This window comes from Carex rostrata, chromosome 8, assembly GCF_964058835.1.
Source record: "Carex rostrata chromosome 8, lpCarRost1.2, whole genome shotgun sequence".
NCBI lineage: Eukaryota > Viridiplantae > Streptophyta > Magnoliopsida > Poales > Cyperaceae > Carex > Carex rostrata.
Window position 1 is genome coordinate 11,414,724 of NC_135925.1, and position 26,963 is coordinate 11,441,686.

A 26,963-nucleotide genomic window follows, 5' to 3' on the forward strand; every position below is an offset into this window, starting at 1 on the left:
GCAGTTTGAGTGGCCCCCCATATAGTTGAAGAGACAATTATTTATGTGAAAATTATTCACCAGAGAGGGATAGAGACCCCTTCATTAAAGGGTATGAATAGCAACACAGGGGAAGAGGAGAAAAATGCGGCTGCTCACATCGCGACCTTGCTCCAAATTGGGGTGTAGATTTTACTGTAGCGAGAGAACTGCGATCGGGCTCTTCCTTCATCTTCCTTTCTCTTCCTCTCTGCGCTACGTTTATGGAGCACAACCTTAAAGGTATAAATAATTCCGTGGATAGCTATTAATATTTTAGAGAAAAAATTCATTTTTGTGGTACCCAGACAATTATAATAATTATGATGTAGGGATAGTGCGGAACAATTATCATAATCCTTTATTTTATATCTCTATAAACAAATAATAAAAAAATACAAAAAAAGTATACAATTCTGTCTTCAAATACATTTTACTATAGAGATTAGGTTAAACCGTTTTGAATCGACTATGTGAACTAAAAATAAAATAAAAATGTGAAACAAGATTGAAAATAAAAATGTGAGACAACATTAAGTCATGGAAGATATGAGTTTACAAAAGAGGTGGTAGTATAACAAGGTAAATTATACAAGTTTCTATGAATTTTCTCCGAAGAGTTGTCAGCATACCTCTTTATTATTGGTGTACTTTATTTACGAGTGGTGTCTTTATAAAAAAAAAATTTACCTTGGTCTATTATATCTTGAAAAATATTTCTATCATAATTTATTCAACCATTGGAAAAAATACCTCGACCGGAGATTTCATTTTCGTAAAAGTGACGATTGATTAATCAAAATTCATATTCTAATGTTCTCTAAATATTAATACAGTGGGCTTTTGCCTTTTCTTCAGAAAAAATATATTCATTATTCTAATACAAATAAATGAAAGATGATACAAATTATAAAACCAAACGAGATGGTTTCAATATAATTAATAAAGAGAAGATATATGAATGGTTTGTACATTTTAAACCAATGAAACACGAAGCAGGACGTGATTCGGATATCAGAAGTTTTAGGATGCGGACATTGATGAGATTAGACGACTGTGGTTTGTGGTTTCTTTCAAAAGAAAAAAAAAAGGACGACTGTGATTTCTTTCAAAAAAAAAAAAAAGTAGGGACGGCTGTGATTGTCCAAATCAGAAACTTTGAGGGGTGTTGACCCATTATTCCTTTGCCTCTTCCCTTTTTTGTTGCAGCGGTTCAGCTTCCAGATCAACCAAGCCTACTACTTGGTGATGCAAGCTCCTTTTCGATCTGACCAAAAGTTTTTTGGATCAGTTTCGTTGCATTAGAAATTACATTCTTTGTGACTCGCTTCTGGTGTCTGGTGCTCTTTTGCCATGCAACGCCGAGAGATACTTGTACGTTGCACGCCTTCTGTTTTGGAGACAGGTCTTCAATTTGGTACCTTGTATGAATCTGTTCAAGAAAAATTAAAAAAAGGTCAGCTGATCACCAACCAAAACTAAAATTACAGGATTAACATCAATGAGTATATTCTATGACACCCAATGAAAAAAAACCAGTACTATATATGCATTATGTAACTCAGGGTCGGATCCAAGTGCCTCCTTGGATTTTGAAATTTAGTGGAAATCTATAGGTTCGGATCAATTTTGCACTCTATTTTGATTTGTAATTAGTGTTAAATTTATGGTTAAAATTATAGTAATTTTTTTGAATTCTGATTGGTAACTAGAAAATAAGAAATTAAAGCATTATTTTTTACCTAGTACTCAATTAGCTATTTAAGTTCAATTTGTTATTTTCTTGCCCCACCCCCTGGACAAATCCACACCAAGCGTTCACTTTGGTAGCAATGAGTAGATTCTATGACGCCCAATTTAATATTACCTTGTTTTCTTTCTTAAATTTGTTGGGGACTTTCTTTTACTTATCCATTGTGTCACAGTTCGTTATCTTCTTGTTCACCATGGCTATTTTAAGTACACCAATGTATTGTATATATTTCAAAGGCAAGTGTATACAAACATACATACATTATAGTAATCACCGAGCAGGACCCCTTGGAGCTCCATCACCTCATCAATGATCCATCCCTTTTTACCATCCCCAAGAGGAATCTTCTGCTGAGTGCTGCTCGCAGCCCCGCCACATGCTGACAAACTCTTTCCACATTTGTAGTGTGTCTGCCGCTGATATGTGTCTGACCGCACCGATTCCCATTCAGTGGGTGTGTACTCAATGCACCCCACTGCCTCCATCACTCTCAGCTCAAGTGGACCACCGTCAAATGCCACCATCAGTGAGTTTATCTAGTAATAAATGGAAGAACAATGTGCACGGGTGAGTAATCCAATACATGATTAATAATAAGGACAGAACACCACACTATTATTCCTTATGCTACCGTTTTACGAGCAAAATTGACTAGTATAATTTAAATGCATGCCATTTTGATTTTTCAATGGAATTCTTTAATTGCAAAGAAGCCGTGCATTGTTCTTCCAAACTTCCACCAAAATTTATCAAAGAAAACAATACAGTCTAATTAATCTCAATTGGGCATCTACCAGGTTTAGTACCAGTTACTCCTATATAAGTACTATCATTACAGATTATGCTCAGTATCAAGTTTTTTTTAGTTCAAATCTTTAGTGTAGGAAGTAGAATAATGCTAGTTCTTTCTGTACTAGAACTGTTGTTTGTATATGCTGTTCTTACTGTACCGGTACAGCACTGGTACACTAAACTTACAATTATATTACTCTACCTGGAAAACTACACACTCTGATCCTTACAAGGATAAACAAGGAAAATTTTAATAGAAGAACAAAAAAAGGAGAAAAGAAAATACTTACATCAAATTGAAGGACCGAAGAAAAAATTTCTGTTTTTTTGGCATCCTCTAAACCTAAAAATTGGCCACTATCCTCATGGTTGAGGTTTCTGTCTCCAGATTCTTCTGCTGCTATCTGTAGCTTCTGTTCTGGTGTGAATGACCTTGCCTTCCATAGTGCCACTATTGTCCTGAATTCAACCAAACAATGGGATAATAGTTATTCTATTTTAGTGATTTTGATTTCCAAGGTACTGTGCTGGTTATGTACCAACTGAACTGGTAGTGTACCACTTGTTTCTTCGTTTTAATACCTTGTTATTAATACTTAGAATTGTTTCCCTATTTTAGATTTTATTTTCTTGTATTAGTATTTGAGGGTTATATTTTTTTATTACTTGTTTGAATATCTTTAATTTCTTTTACCAGTGCACTTCCAAAAAATTGTATACGAGCATAACCATTTTTATTCTTCTTTTATTTCTATGAAATTGTGACTGGTATCATTTATGCAACATGCAATACAGTTGGGTTTGTATTACATTCCAATTCATTAATGCTTAAAATGCTGCTCACTACTAATGTAACGATCTGTTCTTGTTTCCACTAAAAGTTGTGTAAAAATAATAATGAGTAAAATGAAGAGCACTTGTAAAGGTAACAAGATTATTCTAGCAGCAGCTACATGGAGTCCGGAACTAGCTGTTCCTTGTGAAGTGAGAAGCAATCAAATTTGAATTCAATTAGTTATGATGAATCGCTAGGTATGTCGTTACCTTTTTGCAACGGTAAATGAAACAAAATTCTGGAAGTGAAACTTGAGCTTCCCATTTTCTGTTGATTTGGATCCATGTTTTGCATCCAAGCCCTTGCCTTTGTGAAGAATTACGAAAATAGACTGGAATCCATGGGTCGAGCAGATCACTTGAATGTCCTCTATATCTTCCCAGAGAAAATAAAACTTTATTTTGTGCCCAAAGAGGCTGGAGTAGAATGCAATGATCCTTGGAGATAGGAAAAGACGACCCTAACATAAGAAGTGATGGAAACATTAACTTTTAGTTCTAAGAATGATACCATAACAAGAGAACAAATTTTAATATAAGCAATAGTGTGTTGGTTATTTCGTTTAGGAAAAAGAGGAACCTGAAGTGACATCTTGCGCTTCAACTGGCAAGAGAAGTCATTAATAAGAAATTCTTCTGCTGGCAAATGAAATATCTTCTGGAACTCAGCATGAGCTTGAGCTGACCTCATATGTATCTTTATACAAATTAAGCAGAAGTCAGATAAATTTAGACTTCTTACAAGAACAACTTATTTAGGTAATACTTTTCACAGTTGGGATACATACATATGCTTGGCAGATAAACTGAAAGAAATCAAGTATTGTTCATTAATGCTTATCTGATTAAAGTAACATAGATGCTGGTTGATATCATAATACTGCAATAATACAAAAGATGTCTAATATTAATATGTATTTACCTTATGGCCAACTTCTTTCTCCATTACTTTAAGGTACTCTGAGACAAGTTCAGTCCCCTTTGAGTTGTTCAGAAAAATTCTGAGGTGCAGCTTAGATTCGCAAGACTTGGCTAAGTTCCCTTGGAGTGGGACCCACACGTCTGCCAGATCAGACAGGTTTGACTTGACAAAGTTTATCTCGGCATAACCAAGAGAGGTAATTTCATCGAATGGACCGTCGAAATCATAAACATCTATTCTTAACACTGATGGCGGGTCCAACATGGCATCATATTCAAATATTTCTGGAAAGTTGGGGATATTTAAGCAAATTTTAGTTCAGTTAAACATGCTTACCAATTACAAATTAGTTGGTGTAGAATTGACCTACAAATTAGGGAAATGGTGAATATGATCATACCATTCCATTGAGGTGCAAGGGTTTGAAACTTGATGGAACTGGTTTTCATCATGCCATTGCATGAGAAAACCACGTATGGATCAGAAGAACCAGTTAAATCAACAGCTGCGAGTTTGTGTCCCTCTATTAGAGCGACAGTAAGCAGCCACCCATCTCCTTGTGCCTTCACTCCATGATCACCACCTAAGTGCATTTGAAGAATAGAAAAAAAGAAGTACAAATGTTATAATATGTTATTAGCATGGTCTAAAGGATCTAATGCTCTTTTATTTTGCATTTGTCAATTGACATGACATTTAACATCAGGCTGAAAGCATTTTTTCATGAGATTAGATGGTAAAAGGATCCAGCATATCTGGATTGCTCGAAAACCTGCCAAACTGACCTTAAGTCAAATCTGACCAATTCTAATTTGCTTTTGGTAAGTTGATGACCTGGGATCTGTTATGACCTCAACTCCAACTCATCTAGTAACATGAGTGAGCTGAATCCAACTAGACCCAAACCCGCACTGAACTAAACCCAAGCTGTCCCAAACAAGAGCTAAGATGCAAAACATCAATTTGACCAGTGTGATGTGACATCTCAACCTGCTTAATCTTGTCGGTTATTAATCTACATGGAGAATGGAAACACCAACTCTAAGATCTATACTGGTGAGATGATAGACAACCTGAAACTTGAACATCTCTGATATGAGATCCAATTATGAAAATGTTCCAACCAGGACGACCTGAAACAACCTAAATTTTAATGACCTCAAACCTGAAAATGACCTAACCGAAATGACCCGAGATCAAACTCAAATCAAAGCCCACTCACTAGCTTACCACTTCCACTGCTAACTGCTAAACATTATTGGGGAAATACAGAAAAAGTGGTTGTTCAATACCTTGTTGTCGCCTTGCCTGAACAAAACGTCTGACCTTGTTAAGCACCTGTTGTCCCTGCAGAACCAAAAGCCCTCCTATAGCAATTTCACAAATGGAATCTGGCATATCCAACCAACTAAACTCTAAACCCTGTCTCTCACTCTCCTTAACAACCATCAAATGTAAAAGCACAGATAACAGCACTAAAACATATGAAACCACTGTGAAATTGCCAAAATACATCATAACTAGCTTCCTGATGGATACTCGTTCGGCTTGTAGATCTGCTAGGAGTTGGTCCTTTTCTGTTCCTGGCTCTCTTAAGTCTGCTGGTTTGACTTTTTGTGATAACAAATCTGCAAACTTTGCATAGCTCTCCTTCAGGCCTTGCCTCGCACCACTCTCTATTCTACCCTTCAATATGGTGCTTTGAATAAAATTTATCCTCCATGAAATAACCAGACGACTAGTTTTCTCTTGAGTTGGTAGGTCGGGACCTGATGTTATGCAAAATAACACTTCTGTTTTGAAGCAGCCACCTACTGCTGGCAGATCTGGCGTGCTAACACTTGACAGGATACAAAATGAATTGCCATCTGCTTTTAGATAATTTTGTTCATCCATTGCCTTGACAGCTTTCACCATTGTACTTGGGGGCATTACGTAAGATACACCTCTTTTCAAGAATTGTCCCTCATTTTCGATTTTCCACATCTCTGCTTGAAAATTTGTCGTCTTTTGGATTTCAAATAACAATTGCAAAAAGTCTGAACCTGGTGAGAAAATAATTGAATTCAATTCACTGGGTGTAGCAATGTAATGTTGATCAAGAAGAACCCCTCCTGGTAAATTTGATGGCATTTCAGCATTTTTGTTCCGTGATTCGAAAGATTTCAGCAATTCATCAAAGGATGGAGATGCATCTGTCAAGGGCACTGTCTCTGAAAATTCTGGATGTACATCAAGAAGTGTAGGCTCTTTAAAAGGCGTTTTTGCTGGTCCAGCAAATGGGGTTCCAGAAAATGGTGTTCTAAGTGCTTCGGCAAGTGGAGTTTCAGGTATTGAAGGTATGTCAGGGACTTTTCCAGTAAATATGTTGCGAAGTTTACCGGCTAGTGTTGGTTCATCATTCAGCTTTTCATCAGCATTGTCAGTACTACTGGTATTTTGACTTTGTTCTCTGCCTACTGTTTCATTAATTGTTTCTGAAACTGAATTGGAATCAAAATCTTGTTTTGATACTATTGATTCAATGTCGGAGATGGTACGAGAAAGTGATGAGGGTACTGTATCTGACTTTTTTGGTGTATCAGGCCTTGGTAATGGCTCTGAAATTGCGTGCCGTAGCTCCCCACGCTCCATCGAGATCATCACATGTATTTCTCCTGTTAGAAAATAGTATCAAATTTAATGTTGAAGAAAATAATTCATAAGCCCCCAAAAACTAATATGAAACAGTTATATTGAGTAATTAAGCAAGCCAATGCGCATAGGTTGCTGTGTATGACTCTAAAAAGGTTTGTGGAGTTGACATTTATTTCCTCAAAAAATAAAGGTCAACTCCGCAAATCTTATAATTTAGGATAATGCAGAATTGTTCATTAAATTTGGAGAATAGCAAACAAGCCAATTAATAACTATATACCAAAATGTCTTTGGAAACGGGAATATTAAAAAATATATTAAGATTGTTGCAATCACTAAAAATGGAAAGCAGCAAGATCCTTCATGTGATGAAATTTTATTTTTGAAAAGATGTTACCAAACATTTTACATTAATATTCTTTTGAAAACAATAACCAGAATAAGATATGACAAATGTAACAACAATACAGGAGTAACTAGAACCTCATATTAATTCAACCTCACTTGGTACATATTGAGACAATTCTTTTAGAAAGTCAACTATGGATTCACGAAACAGGAACAGGCGAACAGCCCCAATTTGTTTCATCGTCGCAGATAATCTCTTTTGTAAAGCACATTCTCTTAATTTTTTTTTTCTGCGCTTACTGATATCTGGAAAAAGCAGAAATATATGCAAGAGAAATAAAGAACAAAATTTATAGAACATACAAAGATTACAGTACCGCATTCTTTGATCTTGGACTTTTCGCTCTCTGGCTGGAGCTTGTACCACTGGGTACCAAATGAGAGATCCCCAGTATCCATTAAATCGGACAATGGAAACTTCACCTTCCCCAAGAAATCCTTGCCAATCAGATCCTTATCATAGACGGCTAACCGTAGCGCATCTCTAATATCTCTCACCTCAAAAGAGAACTTCTCGTCCCAAGTAGGATTCAAGCTCATATCTACCACTTTAGTTCTGAACTTCTGGTTCCCGAGCTGTAGCACTACATAAGGGTCACTGAATCCATTTGAATCTTTTGCGAGGAGGTTTCGTGCCTCAATTATGTGAACTAACAACCTCATTTTGATTGAGAGTGAGAAGGGAAAAAATCAAACAAATGTCAAAAGAAAATGAAAGTTGTTTCTTAAAATGGTTTCAAGATATCTGCCGGGTCAACAGTCTGTGTGGAAGGGATGAGATTAGAATAAGAAAAAATGGGTGGGAGAAGGTCAAAGGCGCGCGAGGTCTTGTACTATGCAAATATGGAGAAAGAATTGATCAATAATGAATTAATTTTCATTTTCGTATTATGATCAATCATTACCAAGTCACCCGATAAGATAACCAAGCTCACATTTTATTCTTGAATTGAATAATGACTAATTAAATCTTAAAACTGCTTTACATATCTAGATGTGGATAGAAGTTCCCGTTGGATGGTTGACTTTGAATTGGTATGATTTAAACGTGCAAGCTTATTCAAGTTCTTTTAGAATGACAAAAAAAAAAAACAAAATTATTTTAGGAAAGACGATCGAGAATACTGATGCCAAATTTGATGCCGTTTTGATCCTTCTCGGAACAGATAATTTTTTCTTCAAATTGATTTACTGGCCTTTTGCTTCGTATAAAATTTAGTCATATATATAAGATATTAAGATTAGAAAATTAACAAAAATGAGTGTTATCTTGTGCTAGATTTATAAGAGTCTAATTTTGTTTATTATTTTTTACCTCATGTTCTGCATCCTACACATTTTATTTATACTTAACAAACAATTGTTCATATAATAATTCTTAGGAGTTCGGTGGATGTCACTAGAACAATGTAAGAATATTATCTGGGTAAATCTAAAATGGGCATCTGATGCCCTGTTTTCAAAAAAATAAGAATAAGAATTCTTACGTGTACATCTAGTATAACAAGTGTCTATCATTTTGAAAACGACAAAAGATACTTTATTAAATAACTAAATATAAAAGAAACTTCCAGATTTTTTAATTTATTTTTAAGGTTAAATTTCGTTGAAGAACACTAAATTTTGTTAATTGTCAAATTTGATTTGTATTTTTCTAATCACTTAACTTTGTCATTTCTTCTAATCAAATTACTTTATATTTTTCCGTCCAAAATTTTAACTTAATAGTTTCATTCTGTTCAAAATTACTATGTATAGGATGTCAATACCGCTGACTACACTCAGAAGGAGATTCAAATTTGCTTCTATTCTTAAGAAAATGAGCACCATCCTATTCCTTCATCCGTACCATTTAAAATGGATCATATGGCTTTAATTACTTTTTTTTATATCAATATAATATATTATAACAAATTAGATGTAACTGAAGCCGTATGATCGATTTTCAACGGCTCAGATGGAATAATAGAAAAATGCTCCTTTTCTCAAGAAAAGTAACAGATTTGAATCCCTCAGGAGGGATAGAAGAAGAAAATCTCTCTCAATCTGCTTGCTTTTGTCGTTTTGTTATTATATGAACATTTATTTCTGAGTATGGTCAGCGGTACTGGCATGCATCAAAGGTCGTGAAAAAAAATTACTAAAATTTACTATCTTTTTAAATACCAAGAAGACAAGAAGAGTTTTATGGAATTTTTTTATAAACCATAATTAAAACAAATTGTTTTTAATAAATCAACATTATTACTTCTTTTTTTCTACAAAAACAGCAAAGACCAAATTAGTTATTCGGTCCAACATTTTTTTAGGACCGAATAGCATGTTCGGTCTCTAGTTATTTCACACATTTTCACACCGTTTGGTGTGGCCATTCGTGTAAATGCGAATTTTTTTGGAACCGAAATGCCAATTTGGTCCCCAGTGTTTTTTCAGCTGGAACCGAATTGGAATTTCGGTCCCATTTTTTTTTTTAAAATACCTTTCTTCTCTCTCCAAAAAAATATTAACATGCAAATCCAATTAAATATTGACATACATGACATGCAAACCCAATTAAATATTAACATTCATTCTATTACTCTACATTATTCTACAATTACACTACAAAAATCTGAATTACACTAAAAAAATTAAATCATTCAACAATTGATTAATATGCAAAGAGTTAAATTACTTGCAAACTAAATAATTCTACAATTAATAGTTACACTACATAAACTTAAATTACACTTAAAAAAAATCATTCAACAATTAATTTATACTACATGTAAAAAGCTAAATTACTCTACATGCAAACTAAAAAAATTCTACAATTAATAATTACATTACCATAACCTAAATTACACTAAACAAAATACCGGTCGTTGTATGTCTACCGTTGATAGAAAACTTAAACTAAATTTTTGAAGTACTAAACGATGTTCTTTTGCAATTCTGATTCCATCAGGTGCCCGGGGATGCTCCCCTGAGCAAAATCCACATCCGTCTCATCCCCCCCCCCCCCTTTTCGAATTGGGATTATACGTGCAAATCTGACTTTCCTAGCCAAAGTTATGGTTGTTTAAAGTAAAAAAAAACGCTTCAGTGCAAAAACACCGATAACGCACCAATGCTTTATGCCCGACTTAACGACGGCAAAAGTGCATCGATGTTTCATTGTCAAAACGTCGATGACGCGCTCATGCTCTCTAAATGACCATAACTATAAAATGCATTTATTATTGGGGGAATTTCACGTATACCCCTCAAAAACTTCAAAATTATGTATTTCCCCCTCTAAAGTTTGAAATTACTTATTTCCCCTCTAAACTTCAAAAACTCACAAATTTGCCAATTTTATTGTATTTTATATTAAAACTCATTGTAAAATTTTAAAATACCCATTTTACCCTTTATTAAAAACATATAAAGCCCATCAAACCCATTTTTGAACAGCCAATTCGGTGTTTGTTGTTTTTGTAAAAAAAAAAGTAATCATGGTAAAATCAATTTTCTTAATTATGGTTTATAAAAGAAATCGAGTTTTATGTAACTTCTGCACACAGCATTCATTTCTCTTGGTACCCGTTCTTTCTAAATTTACAACACTGGCTTGTACTGCCATTCCAAAAAAAGTGACATCAAAAGGAAACAAAGAAAAAAAAAATACAGTATTAATACTGGTATATCTTGTAGCTTATATGATAAAATGGACTCCAAGAGGTTTATCTCTTTCTTCCGTAAATTTTTCTCAACAAGGATTTCAAAACCTCCTGCACTGCTGGATTTGGTAGAGCTTCTATTGAAGACAGGAGATCCGTATAACTCGAGAGCTCATACTCAAAAAATACATTCTTAAAAAGAAGAAAATAAGAACAAATTTAGAAGAAGTAAAAATGTATATTTTAATATTTAGGAAGCAACTGTATTGGTGGTCTTTTGCAGAATCACCTCATAGGGATCAGAAAAAGTAAATATAAGAGAAACTTGGTGCGTAAAGACAACTACAATAACTGCTTTATTTTGTACAAGTGACTAGTGTACTGGAATGGGTGTATGCAGTTCTCCAACAATTATTCGTGCAGTTTCTGTAAAACAAATCCATATATGTGCAATCATCTTGGAAAGGAAATAAAATCCAAATCAAGGATTTTCAACCAGTTCAGCCACATACTAATGGTACGAGGAAACAAGCTATAACTCATGTACCAAGGCAAAAATACTGACTTATATACAGTGCTATCATACCTCAAGATCAAGTTCTATGTACACATTCTTCACTTGTGTTATGTACTCTGGGTCAGCCTTTCCATAGTTGCCCTGATAGGTTAAATATTAATGAATGTATTTTTAATTTTAAATATTTATCTTTTATTTGTAAGGTGAAAGGGAGGCTTACATATAGTATTTTCAACTGATCATCATTAGCATGTTCAAGGGCTTGTACAATTAGCCAGGTGCATTTATGATCTTCTATATCTGTACCAATCTGTGGATAGATGTTCATTCAGTTACAGCATACCAATTTATTAAGTTTCAATATTTTGAACTTTCACATCTAGGTACATAGAGATGGCAATACCTTACCAGTCACTTCAGGATCACCAAAGCAATCCAGAAAATCATCCTATAAAGCAGCACTTTTTAATCAAATCAACAACTGAATCAAAGATAGAATTTCCAATGCACACAAGAATTGCAACCAAGAGAAAACAAAGTACCTGTATTTGAAAGAATATACCCATTTCTATAAGTATGTTTTTTACATCAGTAAAATTCTCAAGTTTTTCTCCATGTAAGAGCAAAGCACAAGCAATCTGGTATCATAAAAAAATTAAAAAAATAATCCAAACATGCTATCTAAATTTGCATCATAGCTGCCGAATGAACTTGTAAATGATACCTGGAAGTAAACAAAAGAGATGAAAACTTACAGGAAGGTAAAATGAATAATATGATGTTTTATATTGAACAATCCGGCGATATCTGCAATAAAAGATAAACTACAACTGTCCATCAAATATCCAAAAGAATTTGGTGAACTAAAAGGGGTTTATTAAAATTTCTGGTATATTTCACATACGCAGGAATGTTGTATTTGGAAAGATCCCTTTCACTTTCATGAGAAGAGACTAAATCAAGCATCTGACCAAAAGAAGTTTGCAGTGCTATCTGATAAAATGAAAACATAACCAATCAGACCATTAATGTTTGAATTTAGATAAATAAAAATGATAATTAAAAAAAATCAATCACTACCTCATCACTCAATTCAAGGAGATCCACATAATAAGGTTTTTCTCTGAAGTATCTCTTGACCATCTTATGAATTGAACCTTTAATGAAAACCCCATCATTTATTGCACGTGAACCAACCTAAGATGAGTGACTAAATATGAATCGGAACCTTTTTTTTTTGCGAAGTTATATCATCAACAATGAGCACTGAGAATAAAATTACAAAATAAAAAGAAAATTTGAAAACCTTGGGAAGTTTGTACCAGCAAAGCTGACCCCGCCTGGTAGTGGAGTTGTCCATAATATCATCAAGTACCAGTAGGCATGCTTGAAGCTGCACCAATTTTATCAAACAACTAATATACATGTTTACATTTTGTTTTCTAAACTTTTTGAATCTCACAAAAATAATTCTGAAATTTAACTTACCCATTCGATTGACCAACCAAGAACACCTGCAAGAAAGAACTCTTCCTCACTCAAATCTTCTCCATCTTTCAACAATTTGTAAGTTTGGATGACAGAAAATCCTCGGTTCAACTTCCCTTTTTCATGAAATTGAGAAGGGTTTTGAGTAAAATTGTACATTCATTTTTCTTGAGCATCAACAACTTAATAGAATATAAACAGTAGTTCTGCAACTCAAGCCCATTAGAAATATGGAGAAGTAAAAGCACAAAAGCATTCAATTATATAAGGAAACTAGGACATAAGGATAAATTGAGATGCACCTCCACGTATATTGTAGTCCAGCATCTGTAGAACAAAAAATATAGTAAGTGATCAAATCACTAAGAAACAGAAAAATAGTTGACAGACAAAACTGCGCAAAAAATGCGCATCCAGAAAACTAAATTAATACATAAGGTCCTTCTACACGAGGGGGTATCCTCTGAGATATCTCATATTTTGAGTGACCGACGTGTCTGGTGCCTATTCGGGGTAGCGCAGGGGGGCAGTACTATTTGAACTTTGTGATTCGTGCAGAACGTACTTTAACGGTTGTGATTTCCCAAAAAGTCACGCAAAATATGAGATATCTCAGAGGATGCGAATTCCTTCTACACTGCCACAACGAAGGCTAATACTTCAAACCAATTAATTTGGACAAACCACGACTTGAAAATTTAAACATTAAAAGAAAACAGGATTATTAAAGGAACAGCACCTGTTCAACATAGCGCCGAGCCTCGTCCATGAGATCGAACACAGGATCTTGGAGCAGCTCATTCTTCAAGCGATCATACAAACCTAGAAACCTCGCTCGAGCCTCGTCCAATTCCAATTCAGAAGTCATGATCAACTAATTAGGTACAGGGTAAAGGAGAAGAAGAAGAAGAAAATATAGTGATTCGAGAAGTTGCAAAGGAGATGGCTTAATTGCAGGATGGAGATCAGCCGGAGAAAAGGAATAAAGTAAAGAGAGGAGTATAATTGGATTAAATCAAGTAATCAACTATTAAAGAAATGTTAATTCGGGATGGGAAGCACGTTGAGGTGGAACACGTATCCTCTACATTAACACAAAAGGAGATCTTTTCAGTTAATGCATCTTGGCCGTTTGATTTTAAACGGGACAATCTGACCGTCTGATTTTAACACAGGGATCTTTAATATTTGTGAGGATCTAATTCACACGGATCTTAAAGCCAATCAGATGGTCAAGATGTATTAACTCAAAATATTCTCTTTTGAGTTAATGCAGAGGATACGAATTCCACGAGGTGTTCAGTAGTCACTAGTCAGTACTTCCAGGGAAATAAATCTGCTGTGATTCTAAAGGGATCGCAGGATCCTGTTATTTCAAATCCATCCATTTATCTGTCTGAAGATTCGTGTATAAAAAATAAATGTTGTTGAGATTTGTGGATTCCAAAAAGTGAAAGGCTGGATTTGGAATCACAGGGTCCTGCGATCCCTTTAGAATCACAGCAGATTTATTTCCGTGCTTCCAGGGGGTCCACCATGAGCATCGATGCAGGTTTGGGCTTTTTTGTTTTTTTTCTCCGATCGAGTCTTTGGTTTGGTCGCGGGAAAAAGGAGGAATTCATATCACCTCTGGTACCTCAAAGTTTAAGTTTAGATCCAGACCGTTAAACCTGTTTTGGCACGAATATTAAAAGGTCAAGTGCATTCCACCTCGAACCCAATTATCCCGATTTCTGATTGGACGGTCCAGATCTTATAAAAAATTTGTGTTAGTTCATGGAATCCGGACCCGGAGAAGAGTCGGTCGCCTAAATCTGAACTGTCCTCTGTAACAGGAACTTTCCTATCACAATCCACTGACAAGTGGGTAGAGAGTGGTGTCCTGGCGTAATAAAGACGTGCGGGTCCGCCAGTCAGCACAATTAAACGGTCTATGTTGCAACGGATACGGAACGGAGAACTAGGGCTGCAAGCGAATCAAACCGGAGTGCGTATCCGACGTGTCCGGTGCCTATTCGGGAGTGATGTAGGAATTCACATCCTCTCCAATACCTGATAAGGGAATCTTTTACAATTACTAGATTTGAACCGTTCTTTTTAACTTGGCACGAATCTCAAAGCACAAAAATAATGCCCCCCAATGCGACCCGAATCTCAAACCATAAAGTGAGGGTGATCCTCTGCAATACCGGAGAGGATACGAATTCGTGAGGGTCAGTATTATGTGTACTTTGAGATTCGTGTAGAACGTATTTAAATGGTTGGGATTTTGCATAAAGTCACTCAAAGTTTGAGATATCTCCGAGGATACGAATTCATCAAACCGAGTGGGACTAACTCCGGTTTGCGTTTGAGTTTGAATAATATTCGAACAGAATTGGTTCGATTTGTTTCAGAAGGAACTAATTTCGAATCGAATTAATTGCGAACTACAAATTTTTCGAATCGAAATCAATCGAATTACGAACTACAAATTTTTTTGGTAGCCCTAGTTATACCGGTAGTTTATGCATTAGTTTTCTTCTCGCGGAACAAAATTCACATGATTTCATTTTACCTTTCACGAATTCACACTGATGGATTATGAGTTAGCTCAAGATTCCCTTACCTTTTACGCTGTTTAATTGATTAAAATCACGGCATGAATCTAGTCAAATGAAACTTATTTCATTGTTAACTTATTACGCTGTTAAAACATTTTCTTATTATAAGTTATCATTATATTAACAATTTTGAACTCCGATATAGGATTGATGGTTGAATCCATTAGTTGCATTATTTGAGATTCAACCCTAAATAGTTCGTGAATTAATTTTGAACGAATTATATCTAGTTTGAGTTTGATTTTAAATAAGATTCAAATCAAATCGAACTGATTTAATTTGTTTTAGAATGATCTAATTTCAAATCGAATTAATTGCGAACTTTTTTTTTCGAATCACGTACTATGAACATTTTGTGCAGCCCTACCGAGAACGGACCTCTCTGCAAAAAAAAAAAATTAATCTTCGGCCCATAAAAAAAAAAGTACATTAATGATCTAGAGATCAATTAATTTATCGATAATCTAAAATGTAATAAAAATCTCCTTCGCACTATTCTTTTTAGAGTTCAAATGTCCAAAATCATTATTTTTTTTATCTATTTTAAAAAATAGTAAAAATAAATAAATAAATGTATATAAAATTTGGTCTCCAAAGATAAAAATTCTTGTCCATGAACTCTTTATGAGATAAAAAAAAATGCTATTTCCTAAATCTTTTTTTTATTTTTTTTTCTACTAATTTCATTACAATTATTTTTCCACCGGATCGATCCTGCATTTAAGTGTGACAAAAAAACAACTTGCTCCATCAAAGGGCGACACTTTTTTCTTGTCCTGGAACCCTTTTTCTTTTTTTTCCCCTGCCAATTTTTGAAATTTCAAATTTTATTTTGATTAATATCTCTTGAATTTACCCTCTCTTTTTAGTGTGTAATTGTATTGCACTGCTATTAAAATTTTAATTTATACTGAAGAGGAGTAATTGATGTTACAAAAAAGGTTTTGGATACTTGAAATGAGTTGAGTATATGAAAATTTAGCACAATAATTTTGGCTCTTAGGATGAGAAGTTTTTTCGCCTGTACATGATTTCCATTCTTTACTCTTGTTGATTTTGGCTTGAAATTTAGCACAACTGTTACATTAATCCATTAAAACTGAGTCAAAAGTAAAAATTTAGCAAATAATAACTACATCTACAATGAAAAATGATTGGCAGTGTGATACATACTAGGTACAAATTTTTTGGGAAGAGAATATTTCTGTGTATGAGTTTACAAAACAAGAATGCAGATAAAAGACAAGCTACGCAAAGCCACATTCTAGTATTATAGCACTGAGGAATAGTTTTCTCATGCACTCAGCAGCTGACCATAGCCGTATATACCGTAACTTATATAAAATACTACATATGCAATTTTTATATGAGAATATATATAGACGCCATTGTATGTACCAGCATATCATAGTACCAATACAACGAGTATTATGTGAAGGTCTACTTCTTCCTTTGATAAATCTTTTCTAGTAAAGCCTTCAATATCTCTTGCATAGCTGAACTCGACTGTGCTTCTATTGCTAACAGCAGATTCTCGTAGCTTTCTGCTTCATACTTCGAAAATAAGCCCTTTTTGGTGGAGAATCATGTAATTAAAAAGTAAAATAATTTGTCAAACTAAATGATAGTATAAAAAAAAATTATCATTCAGTAGGAAAAGTACTGACAGAGGTACCTGAATATCAAGCTCTCGATACACATTCTTTACTTTTGCCACACTAGTTGGATCTGATTTTCCATAGTTCTCCTGAAGATTCAGAGAGATATATAATAGCGCGAACAGTTACCCCAGGATTATAAAGTTGTAAATTAAATGAGTAGAACTAGGGTGTTCTTAAGTTCACCAAGAATCTTGGTGAACTCAAATCTAAAACTCATCGAATCGGTTTCAAACGACGAATCTGAATCATTGAAACCGCCTACCTTACGAGTGATGCGTCTACATGTAAAAAAAAATTAATTTTGAAATTAATTTTGCATAAAGTCAAGTGATAAAAAAAGCTTCAAAAAATAAATGTATTAAAATTAATTTATTAACTTTCTAATTTTAATAGTTCGAATTTTTTAAATTTTCATATGTAGAGACATCACTCGTATTGTAAGGTAGGCGGATTTAACGGTTCAGATTCGTCATTTGAAACCGATTCGATAGGTTTTAGACTTGCCTTGGTGAATTTAATTAAGAACACCCTAGTTCTACTCAAACTAAATTGAGTAAAAAAGTGTATATTTAGACTTACATATAGTATTTGTTTTTTATCATCATCTGCTAGCTTAAGTGCTTGTACTATAAGCCAAGAGCACTTGTAATCCTCTATATCTGTCCCTATCTGCCGTTAATTAAATACCAAATTACAACTCTAAAAAGACAATAAAAACAACAACACTCACACAAAATCAAGATTATCACTTACCTTACCGGCCACCTCAGGATCACCAAAACAATCAAGGTAATCATCCTAAAATTGTTTCAAATCAAGGGAAGGAATCAAAATAATTTAATTTAAAATATAAATAAAAACTAAGGAAGATACTTTTGCTGATAAATTAAAGGAGATTTTATTACCTGTACTTGAAAATATACGCCCATTTCGACAAGTATCTCCTTTATGCCTTTGTATTTCTCTAACTCTACACCAGACAAAAGTAATGCGCATGCAACCTGAAATCATAACATAGTTAGAAGGGTACCATTAGTTGTTCTTGTTCCCCATGCATGGCAAGGTAAAATATGACATATATGACTATTTAAAAAAAAAAAAAAAAGATTGGCAAAATGATAACTTACTGGAAGGTAAAATGAGTAATATGATGTCTTATAAATGACAATACGGCGATATCTGCATAATAAAAGAAAATAAATAAAGTCATGTTTGTAATATAAAATAAAAAGGATTCAGTTCATGTGCCCTTCTTTAAAATTAACATTTCTGACTATTAAGAAACTCACGCTTGCATGGTATACTTAGCGAGATCCTTTTTTCCTTCGTTTGTAATTACGAGGTCTAGCATTTGGCCCAAAGACGTCTGATACCCAACCTGGCACGTAGAAGTTTATTACCAAAAGAAGTAAGATTAATTGTTACAATTATGATAAAAAAAATTAAAAAAAACAAAGATCTACGAGGTACCTCATCACATAATTCTGTTAGTTCGAGATAATAGGGCTTTTCTCTGAAATATCTCTTGACGATTCTATGAGTGTGGGTTTTAAGCAAAATCCCATGATTTATTGCATTGAGGCCAACCTACAAAAAAGATTGATTGCCGAATCAAGAACATTCAATATGCATGCATTAATTATATGTTAAGAACCATATATTTGATATATTCATATACAAGTTATCAGAATTCAGACATCAGAAAAATAATAAAAAAAAATTGGAATTGTCAGGAAACTGAATAATTAGACCACCTTTGGTTGCCTGTACCAGCAAGTGCGGCCTCTTCTAGTTTGCGAATTGTCCATGATATCATCAAGAACTAGCAAACATGCCTGAAGCTGGAGACATTTAGAAAAAACATTCAGTAAATGCATTCTTATATGAAATAGGGGCTTCACCCCTGTTGTTTTCTCAAAAAATGCATTCTTATATGTTTCTTTCTCTTATCTTGTAAAAGTTGGACCCTGTTTTTTCATCCAGTCCCTCCGGTCAAAAACGAACTGAAGAGATTCACACCATTGATATCTTATAGCAAATTTTTTTTTCAGGCCTGGTCAAGATAGGTCCGTTAGATTTAGATCAGCTGAACTGGATGGAAAGAACAGAGTCTCACTTTTCATGCTGAGAAAAGCAGTAGTGTGGTAGAACAGACCTTGAACCGAAGCCGAGCAACGACTGGTACATCAACAAGAATACAAATTCTTCTTTAATGAGAAAAAAAAAAAAATTACCCACTCAAGGCACCAGCCAAGCACACTGGCAAGGAAGAACTCCTCCTCACTAAGCTCATCTCCTTTCAATGTCTGGTATGTAAGTATCACCGCTAATCCACGATTCAACTTCCCTTTTGAATGAATGAAAATGCACCTCATCAAATAATGTTTCTAATCTGATTCAAAAGCATGAGAAGGATATAAGCCTCACCTCTTGGTACGTTGTAGTCCAGTATCTGTCAAGGAGGTAAAAAGGAGGGGAAAAAAAAAAAGGCAGGGGTGATATAGTTAAATGGGCTGAGATACTCAGATGAGTCAGATTCAAACTAGTGGCCCTTAAATTGGGCTTTTAATCATGGGCTGGTCATTATAAATAAATTGGGCTTAAATGGACCAAGAGCATACTAGGCCTTAATTGACCTCATTTAAGCAGGTAGGTAAATAGGTAAATTAAGGTCACCTCCGCAAAGAAAGAAAAAATAACAAGAGCAAGAGCAAGAGCAAGAGGAAAAGAGGAATTTTTTTACCGGTTGACTGTCAACGACAAATATTTATTGGCCACCTTGTCCTTATACGGAGACATTGTTCCATTAATTCCATGGAATTCGTATCCTCTGAGATATCTCAAACTTTGCGTGACTTTATGTAATATCCCAACCGTTTAACTACGTTCAGCACGAATCTCAAAGCACACATAATACTGACCCCCTACATCACCCCCAAATAGGCACCGGACACGTCGGTCACGCAAAAGTTGAGATATCTCAGAGGATACGCACTCTAATTCCATGTGGTCATTACTTCCTATTCAGGGAAGCCAATCTGCTCTTTTTCTTGAGAAAAGGAGGACCCTCCTATTCTCCAATCCAAACCATTCAACATTAATCAAACGGCTTCAATTTCTTTTTAACATGACACGAATCTCAAAACATAAATGATAAATCAGATGTAATTGAAGCCGTTTGATCGATTTTAAACTGTTCGGATTGGAGAATAGGAGGGTCCTCCTTTTCTCAAGATTTCATTCCCCTATTCAGGTGGATAACATGGAGAACAGTACTAGCCTAGGCTACTAGGCTCGCTTTATACCACATAAGGTGTACTTTGTTTTAACAAGAAATTTCATGTTCTCACTTTCATGAAATCTGAACCATGTTCCTTATTTTGATGAGTAGATAAATATTGGAAGAGGAGGTTACAATAACTCGGATCTTTCATTATTCATTATATTTTTTATTTTATATTTTTATTTTTATAGTTCAAACTGTCGATCCGAACTGCTCAACATGATATTCATACTAAAATATACTTGAGAATGAAATTTTATAATTTTTGAAAAGAAATTACTATTTTTTAAGATGGATAGAAAATCATTATTTTTAAATGGTCCAAAAACGGTGATTTTGTATCCATCTTAAAAAATAGTAAAAAAGTTTTTAAAATTATAAAATTTCATCCTTGGGCATATTTTAGAATGAATATTATATTGAGTGATTCAGATCGATATTTTGGAGTTTGAAAACAAAGATATAAAATATGAGGTCTGATGAGGTATGAAAAAAAGAGGTATTGCCACCTTGTCATGTTGTTACTAAGAATATGTTCGGTTGTACTTCTTATGGATTATGTGGGAGTGGGATGGAGTTTTTATGAGTGAACTCATGAGCATACATTAAAATGATTAAATAAATGCGCTAAAATAAATGCTCTTCCATCGGTTCTACTGTGAAAACTATTGTCAAATATTATATTTTTTTTCTAAAATGCATGATATATATCAATATAAAAGGAATTAAATAATAAAAAATACTTATTAGTTATAATTTCATACCGAGATTTTTTTTCTTGTAAACTTGTTATTCAATAACCGAAAAATTTATTAAAACATAAATTAGCAAATTGATTATGATGGTGATTAATATTTGAATAAAGACAAAAAGAAAAAAGGTAGACAAAGGTAACAAAATTTCAATTTTGCTCAATTTATTAGAAACACTTTTCTTTAAGAACAAAAAAAGAAGATTAACAACATAAAAGTTCTCACTTTTGCTTATGTTTTGAGAACAAATTAAAGAGATCAGGTAATTGAACATTAATACTAAATGGTACATATTTAATTACCAGTTCTGGTACCCAGTTTATCTAGATTTTATTATTTTTAAAATTATGTAGATCTAGATATATAGACCACTTTGGTAATTCTTGAAAAACATTTTTTTTGTAACCCAACATGATATGACATTTCCAAGAGTAATGCTCTTTCATAGATATTTGAGAAAGCCAAGGTACCTGAGCTTTAAACTGGGGACCAGTTTGTTGTTATGTTTTCATGATATTATTATTCCAATCTTCTAGCAATTGTTAGGTTGGAAAATGATTACATCGACTCGATCGAGTTGGAGGTGCATTTATTTGAGGTACGTGTCGTGTTATGCGATTTGAAGGTATGCATGGCGAAGATATTGCTACAGTTGAAAATTGGGTTTTCTTGATCACGGTGTGGTCCATTATACAATATTAAAGTGAGAATAATTTAACAATGATTTATTTTAATAATTTTCACAGTTTTATAAATAAAGACCAAATTTATAATCCAAGATTATAGACATGATCTATATATATTTACATATGATGTGTACAAAAAATGATGAGATTTAACGTACAATTCACCATACATTAAATAACTTAAAATATTAACAGTCCGAAGTTAACGATTCTTGAAAGTTGAGACATTTATCAAACAATATTTAAATTGTATGAAATTATTTGTGAGACAGCCAATAACATATCTATAAATATACTTTTCAATTTTCAAATATATTTGATATTTCTCAAAATCCATATATAGTCAATATTTTCAAAATAAGAATTTTCATGATCCCTCCTCAACATTAACTTCTTTTTTTGCATATTAAATTTTGTTATTCTATGCATAAGTTTGTGAGTTTCCACAGTAAATTTTTTATTGAATATAAGGACAATTTTAGTATACGTTCAACTTTTATGTATATTCATTTAATATCTTCAATTATATATTTTTTCAAACTAAATATAAAATTATAGATTTTTTAAGGAAAGGTTGGAAGTCAAAGCCACCCAACTATTTAATTAATATCCATAAAGGATTGTCTCTTTCGAGTTTCAAACATGCGACCTCCCACACAAAGAGCATTGCCTTTGCCACTAGACCAAAGATTGGTTCTCTATAGATACATTCATTATTATATAACTCAACGGTATATTATTTTTTTTACCAACTTAAAATTAAGTAGTTCAACCTTCAAGTAATCAATTTAATTTCTACCATTGAATTTTAACAATATTTTAATTTATGATCATGATCAAATTTCAAATTGACTTTAACTTAATGCACATTCTAGAGTGAGTCTATGGTACTATGCATATCACGGGTTGTTACCGTGCTACGGCTCTATATTCGAGTTTTCAAATTCTAACGGTCGATCCGAACCGTTCATCTTGTTCTCCATATTAAAATGTGTTTGGAGACCAAATTTTACATTTTTTGAAAATTTTTTACTATTTTTTTAGATATTTAGAAAATCACTTGATCTGAAAATTCTGGACCATCCAAAAACAGTGATTTTCAATAAATCTAAAAAAATAGTAAAAAAATTTCAAAAAATGTAAAATTTGGTCTCCAAACACATATTAATATGGAGAACAGGTTGAACGGTTCGGATCGACCGTTAGGATTTGAAAACTCAAATATAGAGCCGTAGCACGGTAACAAATCGTAATATGCATAGTACCATAGACTCACTCCACATTCTATCTAAATGATGAAAGATACATCTGCATGTGACTTTAACTTAGGTTAAGCAATATTATTTATAATTATATCTGATGAAGTATCGAGCATTATAAATAAGACGTGTATATATATATATGTATGATAGTAGGCTAGTATAGCCAAATGTCCAAATGCTTGAATTTGAATTAATTACTTGTTTGCATGTATGGAGTCATTGTTCCATTAATTTCATTTGCTTGAATTTCATGTACATAAATTGAAAACTTGATTTGGGATCTGACATAGGAACAATAAGATACGTATATTTGAAAATTCCAAGATTTCTCTTTGGTTTAATTAAGTACTAACTCAGACAACGACTCATCATTTCCATTGTCAATTTGTCCTGATAAAAAATAAATAACTTATCATACATGGTTAAGCTAGCATTTTGAAGGCAATCATATTGCATCGTTAAAAAAATAAATAATAATTGTTAAGGAAAGGGATGTAAATATTTACTTTGTAATAATTCGTAAAGATGAGTAGTTATATATCCAATTATGCAGTGATTCTATTACATAAAATGAATGTAGTTACATAATACTAATTAAACACTAGAAACTTAAGAAATGTCTACATGAGAAAGATCGAGGTACGTACGTAGAGTATATATAACATGATTAATTATGCATGCATGGAAAAAGATAACAGAAGAAGAAGTATATATATATATATATATAGAGAGAGAGAGAGAGAGAGAGAGAGAGAGAGAGAGATGGGCTATGGTGCATTGCAATGCATGAACCATTTTGTGCATTGCACTATAAATTATGGATTTAAAGTCCAAACGATCAATCCGAACCGTTCATCTTGTTCTTCATATTAATATGTGCTTGGGGACCAAATTTTACATTTTTTGGAATTTTTTTACTATTTATTAAGCAATTTTTAAAGTCGCTGATCTGATGGTCCAGAAAATTTTACTGTTTTTTACTGTTCACAGCAAAACAGCAATTTTCAAAAATGCTTAATAAATAGTAAAAAAATTCCAAAAAATATAAAATTTGGTCTCCAAGCACATTTCAATATGGATTAAACATCTAACGGTTCGGATCGGTCATTTGGACTTTAAATACGTGATTATAGTGCAATGCATAAGGGGGTTCATGCATTGCAATGCACCATAGCCCATCTATATATATATATATATAGAGATAGGCTAATATACAATCGATTGCACCACGCCTCTCGTGCAACCAAGTGGTTTTCCGATTTTTAAAGTCCAAATGATCGATCCGAACCGTTAGATGTGTTCTCCATATTAAAATCTGCTTGGAGACCAAATTTTACATTTTTTGGAATTTTTTTACTATTTATTAAGCCACTTTGAAAATCGCTGATCCAACGGTAGCTTCTGATTTTTACTGTTTGGCAAGCCACCGTTGGATCAGCAATTTTCAAAGTGGCTAATAAATAGTAAAAAAATTCCAAAAAATGTAAAATTTGGTCTCCAAGCAGATTTTAATATGGAGAACACATCTAACGGTTCGGATCGATCATTTGGACTTTAAAAATCGGAAAACCACTTGGTTGCACGAGAGGCGTGGTGCAATCGATTGTATATTAGCCTATCTCTATATATATATTTTTTTTTTTTTTTTTTTTTTTTGTTATTTTCTTTCTTATACCTCTTCCACCTGTAGTCGCATTTCATCAGTGAACTCGATGTCAGCATCGTGCATCATCTCGTGCTTCAGGCGATCGTACATAGCTAGAAATCTCGAGCGAGTTTGACCTAACTCATCCATTGGGAGCGAGAAATTGCTCACAAATATTTCTTCCCTTACAGGATAGATAGAGAACGAGAAGTACGTAGAGAGAAAGGGGGGGTGGGGGTGCCTTGCACTATGAAGGCAATACATACATTATATAGATATACATGAGCATGATTCCATATAATATAATAGTCTTGACAAACTCGTAATCAATAAATGCTAGTACGCTGGAAACCGATTAGCTGTGGCCAAATACATTGGATTTTGGGAGGTGCATCCATGTCGCATTTATGCCAAGTTATGGGGACCTATGTGATTGGGGAATGGTGCATTGGCTCTAATTAGAGGTGTTTGGATCAGAATTAATTCACTATCAAGATGCGGAGCTGCAGTGCATGCATTGATGCGAGAGCTTTATTGGTTTCTTAATTATTGGTTTAGGTCTAAGATAATATATATAAAATAAAGAGGCATTTGTGTTTTAATATGAATATTAATTAATTAATTGATCGAGAAAGGATCCGAACTTCTTTATGTTACATTAAATATATATATATAAATCACCGGATTCAAAATCCAAATAACCGATTCAAATCGTTCATCTTGTTCTCCATATTAATATGTGTTTGGACTTTGGAGACAAAATTTTACATATTTTGAAATTCTTTTACTATTTTTTTAGATTTATTGAAAATCATTGTTTTTCAGACAAATCTGGACCATCAAAAACAGCGATTTTCAATAAATCTAAAAAAATAGTAAAAAATTTACAAAAAATATAAAATTTGGTCTTCCAACACATATTAATATGAAGAACAAGATGAACGGTTTGGATCGGTTATTTAGACTTTGGATCCGGTGATTTATAGTTCAATGTACAAAAATACCTATGCATTGCAATATATATAGAGAGAGAGAGGGAGTGACTAACACCTTGTTTGGATGGAGAGTAGAGGGAGAGAGGGAATGAAAAGGAACAAAAAAATTTCGTTCAATCGTGTTTGGTTGATAAAATTATGTCGGAGGTGAAGGATATATGAGGTAAAATGTTTAACCTTGTATCATTATAATTAATATAATCGGTTTCCCTCTCAAATTAGGGTGTAACGGATGGAAAGAAATTTTGTTACAAATTTTTTTAGAAAAAATGACACAAGTGCCAAACTCTATATCATACATAAATAATTCTCATACAAGATTTTTTTTCTCAAATCTACAACAGTCACCGAATTTCTCATTAACCTCCTAAATTTTAATCAACCAAACAAGAAATTAGATGGAAAGAAAAGTTAAATTTATTTTTTCTCATTAATCATCCAAACATGAAGAGGTTAAATATGTTAATCTTCTTTTCTATTTCATTTCATTCCCTTCTATTTGTTACCTCTCATTCCTTCCTCTACTCTCCATCCAAACAGGGTGTAATGTGCATTCGAATGTGTATATATATATATATATATATACAGGAGGGATCCACTTACACTCTTTTTTGGTGGCACTGGATTACACTCTATATTTTCAAAGTTCAAACAGTCGATTCAAACCGTTCAACATGATGGATATGTTAAAATGAGCTTGCAGATCAAATTTTACATATAATTTTTTGAAATTTCTTTTTATTATTAAGATGGATACAAAAATTCAATGGTCTGAATATAGCGATTTTGTTAAATACTTAATAAATAGTAAAAAAATTCGAAAAATTAAAATTTGATCTGCAAGTACATTTTAATATATTCATCATGTTGAACAGTTTGAATCGACTATTTGAACTTTGAAAACTTTGAAAATAGATAATGTAATCCGATGTTACAAAAAAAAATGTAATTGGATCTCTCCTCATGTATATGTATATATATGGTCGATGACGCTGCGCAGACCGTAAATTTGTAAATATGGGTGTTTTTCTTTTTAGGAGAATAAATAAATAAATAAATATGGATG

The 26,963-nt window shown here is 33.4% G+C and overlaps 3 protein-coding genes across 4 annotated transcripts; all 3 read right to left on the reverse strand.

Moving 5' to 3' along the window:
• Positions 1 to 824: 824 nt before the first annotated feature.
• Positions 825 to 8,176, reverse strand: LOC144558364 (C2 and GRAM domain-containing protein At1g03370-like). The gene is made up of 9 exons (XM_078307199.1): positions 7,682 to 8,176; positions 5,612 to 6,976; positions 4,720 to 4,902; positions 4,320 to 4,603; positions 3,978 to 4,094; positions 3,608 to 3,858; positions 2,854 to 3,022; positions 2,032 to 2,307; positions 825 to 1,450 (listed from the first exon to the last, which is right to left on the reverse strand). Exons 1-9 carry the CDS (start codon positions 8,025 to 8,027, stop codon positions 1,244 to 1,246), a joined length of 3,198 nt encoding a protein of 1,065 aa, XP_078163325.1. The 5' UTR covers positions 8,028 to 8,176; the 3' UTR covers positions 825 to 1,243.
• A 2,659-nt stretch (positions 8,177 to 10,835) lies between these two features.
• Positions 10,836 to 14,063, reverse strand: LOC144558277 (farnesyl pyrophosphate synthase 1-like). Of its 2 annotated transcripts, XM_078307085.1 has the most exons (12): positions 13,750 to 14,063; positions 13,313 to 13,337; positions 13,011 to 13,126; positions 12,829 to 12,915; positions 12,603 to 12,719; positions 12,427 to 12,515; positions 12,278 to 12,329; positions 12,065 to 12,160; positions 11,926 to 11,970; positions 11,743 to 11,832; positions 11,592 to 11,663; positions 10,836 to 11,197 (listed from the first exon to the last, which is right to left on the reverse strand). In XM_078307085.1, exons 1-12 carry the CDS (start codon positions 13,876 to 13,878, stop codon positions 11,069 to 11,071), a joined length of 1,047 nt encoding a protein of 348 aa, XP_078163211.1. In that variant the 5' UTR covers positions 13,879 to 14,063; the 3' UTR covers positions 10,836 to 11,068. The 2 variants fall into 2 exon arrangements, with proteins under 2 accessions (XP_078163211.1, XP_078163212.1); XM_078307086.1 differs by lacking the exon at positions 11,743 to 11,832 and having other exon boundaries at positions 13,750 to 14,051.
• Positions 14,064 to 16,767: 2,704 nt separating this feature from the next.
• On the reverse strand, positions 16,768 to 25,131 carry LOC144558156 (farnesyl pyrophosphate synthase-like). The gene is made up of 12 exons (XM_078306904.1): positions 24,933 to 25,131; positions 19,702 to 19,726; positions 19,509 to 19,621; positions 19,029 to 19,115; positions 18,745 to 18,861; positions 18,564 to 18,652; positions 18,402 to 18,453; positions 18,180 to 18,275; positions 18,028 to 18,072; positions 17,854 to 17,943; positions 17,289 to 17,360; positions 16,768 to 17,182 (listed from the first exon to the last, which is right to left on the reverse strand). Exons 1-12 carry the CDS (start codon positions 25,050 to 25,052, stop codon positions 17,054 to 17,056), a joined length of 1,035 nt encoding a protein of 344 aa, XP_078163030.1. The 5' UTR covers positions 25,053 to 25,131; the 3' UTR covers positions 16,768 to 17,053.
• Between the last annotated feature and the right edge of the window lie 1,832 nt (positions 25,132 to 26,963).

Coding starts and splice junctions, on each gene's coding strand:
- LOC144558156 (XM_078306904.1), bottom strand. CDS start 25,052: ATGGATGAGTTAGGTCAAACTCGCTCGAGATTTCTAGCTATGTACGAT. Junction 19,116..19,508: donor TTGGCTGGTGCCTTGAGTGG/GTAATTTTTTTT, acceptor AAATGTCTCCAG/CTTCAGGCATGTTTGCTAGT. Junction 18,653..18,744: donor TAACAGAATTATGTGATGAG/GTACCTCGTAGA, acceptor TCTACGTGCCAG/GTTGGGTATCAGACGTCTTT.
- LOC144558364 (XM_078307199.1), bottom strand. CDS start 8,027: ATGAGGTTGTTAGTTCACATAATTGAGGCACGAAACCTCCTCGCAAAA. Junction 4,604..4,719: donor CCTTGCACCTCAATGGAATG/GTATGATCATAT, acceptor CCAACTTTCCAG/AAATATTTGAATATGATGCC. Junction 3,023..3,607: donor TCATTTACCGTTGCAAAAAG/GTAACGACATAC, acceptor GGTTGAATTCAG/GACAATAGTGGCACTATGGA.
- LOC144558277 (XM_078307085.1), bottom strand. CDS start 13,878: ATGACTTCTGAATTGGAATTGGACGAGGCTCGAGCGAGGTTTCTAGGT. Junction 12,720..12,828: donor GCTGGTACAAACTTCCCAAG/GTTTTCAAATTT, acceptor CACTCATCTTAG/GTTGGTTCACGTGCAATAAA. Junction 12,161..12,277: donor ATTATTCATTTTACCTTCCT/GTAAGTTTTCAT, acceptor TTATGATACCAG/ATTGCTTGTGCTTTGCTCTT.